At 32.4% G+C, this 9,026-nt stretch overlaps 1 protein-coding gene across 1 annotated transcript; it reads right to left on the reverse strand.

Moving 5' to 3' along the window:
- Nucleotides 1-564: 564 nt before the first annotated feature.
- On the reverse strand, nucleotides 565-8,301 carry Smp_197290 (hypothetical protein; the record flags this gene model as incomplete). Its single annotated transcript, XM_018799676.1, has 3 exons — nucleotides 565-747; nucleotides 7,687-7,994; nucleotides 8,145-8,301. 3 exons carry the CDS (start codon nucleotides 8,299-8,301, stop codon nucleotides 565-567), a joined length of 648 nt encoding a protein of 215 aa, XP_018651441.1.
- Between the last annotated feature and the right edge of the window lie 725 nt (nucleotides 8,302-9,026).

A 9,026-nucleotide genomic window follows, 5' to 3' on the forward strand; every position in this document is an offset into this window, starting at 1 on the left:
ATGTTATCCTTACGATATCAACCTGATGTAATTCACATCAACATGAAGTTATTTTAGAAGTTTCTGAATATTTAGACGATACAAGAGTGATCGATCTAAGTTCACTTCTCTGATCGTATCTCAGAGTGAGAGGTGGTTTCAATTTTCAAGTTACTTGAGGACTTATGACTTCAGAGAGATGGTCATGCTAGTTTACACCAACTTCACTCCATTCACCAAACTTCATTCTGAATATATATATAAGGGGAGAGTTGTAACCAGGTTGTCCAGGTAGTTCTCAGCTCAATGAGAAACTAGTCAGTTTTTAGTCACTGCGTGTATCAAATTTCGCAGATGCAAAGAAAAAATTAAGCCAAGCCAGAAATCCCCATGGAACTTAAACGCTCTGAAAAAACTAGAGAATTGTGCATGGATCAATATTTGTGGGGAACAGTGAACCGATAGATATTCAAGTGGAACAAAATCATCAAATAGCGAGGCTTACTCTTCCTCAAACTGTACTTAGCATGGTGGGTGATAAATTCCTTGTCCATACATTCGCCTCATATTCTTCCACCATATTATTCACAAGTCTCTAAAATGCTGACGGTACTGTGACCTTTCTTCTTTCGATTGAATAGTACGGTGGGAGAGTGTAATTCTTATTAGGACCTTTTTCATTGTGTTGTCATGGATTTCTTTATGTATTAAAGCTGGTTCTTGTTTGATCGTAAATGTATTTTGGATCCCCAATATCTTGTCAGCAGGCTAATAGAGATCAATAGAAGACATCAAATAAATAATGTAACGAATTCCAGAATGAAAGTGAGAAATGGAAGTCACGAATCACAGCCTCGTTTTCATAAAGGTTCAAAGGTTATGGCGTAAATACATCGAATAAAAGTCAAGATCACTTGATGATCTTTATTGAGAGTATTACAGGTGTCTGATTAGCTTGCTTAAATCATTCGACCAATAGTCATCATTCAATAAAGTATACTTCATTGCTAAGACCAAAATTTCAATTACTTGTCTGAAAACAGAAGATGATTCAACAAATCAAAGTTTATTTGATCGGGTCAAACCAAGTGCTTTTGTAAAATGTATGATGTCTTTTTGAGTAAATGGTATTCAATTATGTAGAAACACCAACCGCGTTTTCAATCCAAGAAGTTCTGATATAAAAGAAAAACAAACAGGGTCAGTAAATAACAGTTAAATACCTGAAAAATAGCAAGAATATTCTCAATAAAATAGGACGCAAATGTGGTTGCATGGATTCAAATGATCGTTTTGTACAATCCAAACTATGTTTGGCTGAAGAATAACTGTCTAGTGACGTCGAGACGCGTGGATCCCAATGGAAATCAGAACAAGGTGATTGGGGAAACAACGGTTCTAAAGTTTACCATAAATATAAATGTACGATTTTTTCTAAACGAATATTACCACTCTGTTATTCAAGTGTTATTCTATCCCTTTCTGGATAGATCAAGAAAAAATCCGTTCAAAAGATAAAGGTTTTTTGCTTTCTAACACAAAGTTTTTCCGATTCTGGAAAAGTGCTCCAATTCGCGATCAAAATGCAGGATCTCAGTCAACTCAAGCAAAACTCAAAGAGGGGAACGTTCAATATGGCTGCCGCCAAGATTAAGTTTCAACTAAAACAACATAAATACAACTCAGGAAGAAACATAGAAACTCAGTGAAAGCGAAAAAATGGGAAAACCATTATGAAATGAAACATTACAATCTCAAATAGCATCAAAAAGACTAACCAAAGAAACCATTGAGAAAAAGCTGAAAATGTGTGCATGGAAGGAGTTTCGCACACAAAACCTTCGAAATGGATCTTACACGTTTTCAGCAGTCAATCAAAGAATAACGATGATCAACTACCCCACTCCGTAACCTTAAACTCTATCAAACTAGACCTTAATGTCAGATCCCGGAGACCAAGCAGCAACAAAACTAAATAGCAAAGGTAACCCGAGTCAAATAATCAAGACCTAACCAAAGAAGATTAGGAAATATAAAACCATGGTCACAAGAGTCCTGGATGAAAGTTAAAATACAAGTCAGGAAGGTAGAACAAGAGGATACAAATTATGTACAGACTTTTAGTGTTTTCTATCACCGCTTAACTTGCATAGTCCAGAATTGAAACCAAATCATTTTAAGACTCACCAGCCTGATCCACCATAACCTGACGACCAGCCTATCGTTCTTCTTTGATGCACCTAGATAACAGATGGAATCTTATCGTAAGTGGTTTATATTTAGATGTAAAAGAATAAATCAGTATTATGTCCAAGGGGTGGCGGCAATTAATCAACCTCCATTAATCCCCTTCGACTTGACTAGATGTAACAGAAAAGCACCCAGTGATCAGTCCTTAAGAGTAAAGATAATGTTAGTTACAATCAAACAGTTGAATTGTTGGGGAACTACCCATGTTTGAGAAGACTGTCAAATATCAGCTAGAACATGTTTGGACAGAGAAGACGACAGGATTCGGCACTGTGCGACCATTCATCGATTGACAAAAGCTGACAGGCAACTCTAAATAAACAATAAACAACCAGATATATGAACATTGTCATCAAAACAGCCAAACAAAAGTCTGAAACATCAGTCGTTCATGAATTTGACGTACTTCTGTCGTCTCTTTGAATCAGTGTTCTCAATAGTCTAATGCTGCCTAGCTACGTCGAATTAATAGATGCTGATCAAACAGAATGTAATGAGGCCAAAAAAATTTCAGTTGTGTCAATGGACTAACCCCGTTGAACTCGACCTGATAGATAATTTCATCACATTACATAGTTATTTCACTGATTTCACCATGTGTTTTGAGAGTTTACTAATGGGAGATATGCTTAACAGTGAAATCCTAGTAAATTCAGTCACATTGTGAAAGCTGGCACCAGGTGTTGCAAGTATATCCAGTTTTTCTATTTCGTAGAACTATATACCAATACAATTCTTTTACTGTCCAACCTGTCTTTGAAGGATCAGATTATCTACAACGTTTTTAATGTTAAGTAAATGTACTATGCTCAAAAGTACATGCGATTTTTAAGTTTATGTACTTGGTGAAGGCAGACCTATGAGTGGTTTGCCATTACACCTTGGTACTTTTTAGGCTACCACCACTTATGTTTAAACCTAAGTAACACACCGACAAAATGATTTAGAGCATATATTGTTTCCCTGAGCCCGAAAAATTGTGATCGGATGTCACCGATACTAAGCTTTCGAAGACCTGCATAACCCATGTTAACCCTGCTGAACATTGGTTAAACAAAAGAAAATATACATCAGTGTAGTTTAATTTATTTAATATCCTACTCTACAAATTCATCATTCTTGATTATCATATTGTTTTAATTCTATGCTATCGCTTATTCTATCACTTATTTTCACTCGCTGCTCTGTTAATAAGTTCAAGTAAATCGTATCCTAAACTGAGCTGTCAGCTCACTTCTTCTATTGTATTTACAACAGATTCTTTTTGAACACTCTGTCTTTCCCACTACTATAACAAATAACATACCTTCGTGATAGAAACATACACATAGAAGAGCTTGATACACGGGATTATAACAACATTGATGCAAAGTTCTTAGTAAGCTGTGCTTAGGAATTCTATGTTTCCTATGTCGATCGTTGGTCAATAACGAGGCAATAGTAATGTAGAATACTGAATTTATATTTGTCCTGAGATCTAATTAGATTGTGCTGCTTCATTTAGATGGATAAAGTGGAACATTAGTTTTTGGTGCATATGTATTATTTGTTAACAAAAATTAAGTCAGCGACTTATTGTGTGACTTTAGTCATTAAAGTTTATTGAAATCAACGAAAAAAGCATCAAGTAATTTATGCCCATAAGAAAGCTTATTTTTAGCAGCTACTTAGTCCTCCAGCTGTATTTCATCGTTTACACGTATAGAAATTAACCAGTCAATCACAAAATATTTGAGTATCCTGTCATTTTATTAGAATTCTCCATCTGATAATTTCCATTGTCGATATAGTATTTACTCCGTTTGTTTAAATGCTCTAGTTAGAGTAGCTCTGCTCCAAACTTGTAAAACTTGAACCCTATGAGCTTAGAATGCTCGGCACCTAATTGGTCAATCGCTGTTATCCACAAAGAAATATTTAGATTCCACGACAGTACTATGTGAATCGTCCTCAGAGTTAGGCTTTGTGTTTAGGCATTATGATGATCGATCTATTAAAATTATTGTGTTGGAATACCCACGTCAGTGATAAAGAAATATTTCACGAATATCTTCTTAGTTGCTCCCACTACTTATCATAAATAATTGTGAATAAAGTAAATGGAGAGACATTCGTTTTACTATGGATTGGAAGACAGTTGTATTTGACTGGGACTTGTTGGTTTATCAGGGATATCTGAGTGAAGTCAGTCACAAAGGTAGTACTGCTCAAAGAATTTAGACTTTACTAAATGTGTTCCAAAAAGAAGGCACTGGGCATTCTGCAATGGTTCTCTACTGAATTCTACATTTAACCGTGAGAAACACATTTAAATTAAACAAATTTATTCTGGTTGTTCTCATAACTGAGCTATACCTCATAGATATTATTCTTTTCAAATTGTTGGATGGTTATATGATTGAGGAGTTCGTTTTGCTTAATTTATATCTTTTAAAAATAAAGAAATGGCTCTCTCACGAACTCTACTCAAGAAGTTCAAATCATAAGACTTGACGACAATTAATACTTAGAAATTATACCAACTATCACCAAATCATAGTATGACCACAGTATGACGTTTACCAAGAAGGTTAAACCCGTTCAACAAAAAGAATATAATGATTGATAATATATTGAAGTTCATCCAGGCTTTCAATCCAAGCTTTCCAAACAATTTTAAGTTTTCCATACCAGCCAGTTGATTGATTAAAATTCTTTTATTAATTTTTGAGCTCTTACGTTTGGCTATAGTAAAATGTTCCTTTTTACCATACCATCATGGCACAACTGAAGAACTCCAAAAGATCGTAAGACAACACAGAATTAAAGTATATTACAAAACAACAAACACACTTCAAAATACTTTAGTTCGATTAGAAGAAAAAATCCCATTAATGTCTGCACAGAACTGAATCTACAAATTAGGTCGTGTCGATTGTGATTCCTTCTATATTGGAGAGTCATCTCGCAAAATGTTGACTGGCGTCAAAGAACATATTAGGTACACAAAGAAACCTACTAATAATCCTGTAGAACTGGATAAACTTCAAATTAAATCGGCAATATCAGTTCACGCCATTTTCAACAATCATCAAATTGATTTCAAAAATATCAAAATACTACAAAAAGGTTTTTCCAATTACAAAGAAAGGAGAGTAGCTGAAGCGTTCCACATAATACTTAATCCCACTGCTCTCAATAGAAAGGAAGGCTTTACCATACATCCTACTTGGACTATCTATCCTAGTCATCTAGTCTGATATTGTTTACAATTCACACTGTTACCTTACAAATTAAGCTCTGGCCTTTCTCACCATAAAAGTTACACAGTTTTCATCCTTAACGTTGCACACATACACACACAGATTGACATACATGTCGCTTATTAATCACCTTGACCGAAATGAAATGACATTGATTTATTCAGATCTGTTTTTTGATTGATCGCACCTAATATTCATGTTGTTCCGTTGTACTATTTAAACTTGGATTAATGTTAACATTTGGTTATTTATTCTCTGAAGAAGTGGCTTAAACTGAGTCACGAAACATCAGAAAATCTAATTTTGCTATTCATTGGGATATTACAAATATATTAAAGTATACACAAGTATAATCATATAAGTATTCATATAATTAAACTTCAAAGCCATAAATTGTTCGGATTGTTTGTAAATCATCTCTACTAAGTGAATAAATATGTCGAAATAAACAAGGAAAAGAGATTTGATTTTTAATACATTCTGTTGAATTGATATTAGACTGTAATGTTGATAGTTCAGGTTGGTATTTATGTCTTTGCTTTCCAATTGTTAATTGTTTCTCTGATTTCGATTGAAAATGGAAAACCTATAAAGTAATTTTTTTGGGAAAAAAATAATATCAGAAGGGGTCTTGTGGAGATTTTAGTAATTTTATAAAGTTGAGATTATGAGTCAATTGAAGCTAGACCACCATGGTAAACCTGGAAGCACTGCTGAGGAGTCCCATAATAGGACTAAACGGCCGTCCAGTTCTTCCAGGTTTCACATGGTGGTCTAGCTTCAATTGACTCATGATCTCAACTCTATAAAAAATAATACTTAATTAATCAGTAAAGCAGTTTAGATGAAACATATAAGATAATTTCATGGCATAACATGGTTTTTTATGGTATTTTCAAGGAATAAATTTGGCAAATAATTTTATTTCCAAGATATATATTTCTAATTTTAATAGTTTTAAATCATGAAGCTAGACCATCATGGAAAACCTGGAAGCACTGGACAACCGTTTCGTCTTATTGGGGGACTCCTCAACAGTACGCATCCACGATCCCGCCTAAGCTATATAAAATTACGGGGCGCGCGTTTCTTCCTATTTGGGACTCGTCAGCTGGATGCACCTGCACATATGCACATATGCCAACAATAGACTGATCGGTTGTAGTCCTAAACATCAATGGGAAGATTAAAGCGAATACTACCCAGTGAACTTAAATTTCACCCCATTGCACAAGCAGGTGGCTATCAGGACTCAGTAGTTGAGTTGATAACGTGATAGAGTTTAAAGTGAACGGTACTGAGTTCGAGCCCCAGAGTGAACATCAAATTAGACATTAACATCATTGGGCACTAGTTCAATGGTCTAGAGGTTAAACATTCAAAAGCGACAACAAAGATCCTGGATTCAAATCCCGTATGCGGGATCATGGACTCGTATCTCTAAGAAATCCCATTCTAGGATGAAACAGATGTTCAATACTTCCAAAGTTTTCAAATAAAACGTCTAACTTAAATCAAAAAGGAATTTCCAACTTACTATTAAATTGTGAATTAATTTTTTTAATTCTGTAAAAAATTCTATTGATTGTTGATAAATTTTTTCATTTATTCCTAATTCTATGGATTCAATTTTACATATACAATATTCATAATTTTGTTTATTTATTAAAATACTACTTTTAGATTTAAGAGATTTAGTAGTAAATAATTTTTGAAAAATCAATTTCAATGTCGAAGGAGATTTGAATGGTTTCAAGGTTGAAGAAGATTTGAATAGTTTCTTTTTTCCCATTTCCATTGATTGATCATCATCATCATCATCATTATCTTTTATTATTTTCATAATAATATAATGAGTAGGAAATGATTTATCACTATGGTGTTTATAAATTTGTCCAATATAATGATTAATTAAAGACGTATTATCATTATTATTATTATTATTGGTAGTAGTAGTAGTAGTAGTATGGTTCAATGTATCCGGTAATACAATATAACCAAACCATAATTGTTTAAATGTAATTGGTTGACATAATATTAATTTAATTGATTCATATAAATTAGGTAATTTATAATTTCTAGTTGCTATGGCAACTAAATAACCCCATCCAATATAATGCCATAAATAATTGAATTGAATTAAATTAATATTCAATATTTGATTATTATTATTATCTAAATATCTTATAGATAAATTCACTGGATATTTACATACAATTACATATGTTGATTTAGATTGATACATTTGTTTTAAACTATTTATATTCATTTGTAATGGAATTGTAGTTATGGAAGGATAGTTATATTTAGATAATGAATATGATTGATCTTCTTTGGGGATTTCTCTGTTTGAAGATGTTAGATTTTGCAAAGAATAAGATTTTTGATGTAAATGTTCTTCAGTTATAGTTTTCAATGTATCATTGAATGAACTGTTTACATCAACTTGATGATTGATAGGAATACTATTGAATTTAGCCTGTAAATAACCTTCATATGGAAAGTGGTTTACATTGTTTTTAACTAATTCAGATAGATTAGAAATCGAATGATGATGATGATGATCATGATGATGATTGTATGGAATATGATGATCATTCATTATAAATGGTGTTTTATCTATTGTACATTGTAAATAGGATTGTTTATTATTAATACTGCTACTGTTGTTACCATGACTACATTTCATATCGGTAACTAATTGATTTTGACTAGTTGAATTCATAAATTTATTGTATATTTTATGTTTTTGATGAATTGAAAAATTCGGTGATAAATTTTTTAATAATTGAATTGGATGTTTCATTTCAATTTTATTATTTGAAGACATATTTGAATAAATGATATATGTAATATTAAATTCAATCATATATTTATATATATGGTACATCATTAATTGAATTTACATTGAGTGTGTATCTATATGCTTTTAGTGCGTACGTGCATGTGTGTGTGAGTATGTACATGTGAAAGAGAAGGGGTGAAAAGATTGGTGCATCATTAATTGAATTTATATTGTGTCTGTGTATCTATGTGCTTTTAGTGAGTACGTGCATGTGTGCGTAAGTACGTACATGTGAAAGAGGAGGGGTGAAAAGGTGATAAATCATTAATTAAATTTACATTATGTGTATATCTATTTACTTTTAGTGCGTCCGTGAGTGAGTACGTACGTGTGGACGAGGCGTAGGGGGTGTGTGTGAAAAGTTTTACTTTTTGTTTAAAAAATAATTATAATCACGTATTATTCTTTTATAAACTGATTTTTTTCTAATCACTATGGTGTATTACTTTTAGATTATTTGATCGATTTTGATTGATATGTAAAACATTATGTAAGAAGAATATAAAGAGTTTTTGCAAAAAAAAAAACAAAAACCAAAGATGAAAGATTACAATCAAATTTGTCTTAATTTTATTGTCAAGCGACTATTGATTTTTGTAAAAAAAAATAAGTTAATTATTACTTTTTATATAATAACCTACCATTTACGTAACATTGATTTGTATAAGATAAGATAATAAGATGACCGGATTATATCATATTTATAAAGT

This window comes from Schistosoma mansoni, chromosome 3 (assembly GCF_000237925.1).
Source record: "Schistosoma mansoni strain Puerto Rico chromosome 3, complete genome".
In the NCBI taxonomy this organism is placed as follows: Eukaryota; Metazoa; Platyhelminthes; class Trematoda; order Strigeidida; family Schistosomatidae; genus Schistosoma; species Schistosoma mansoni.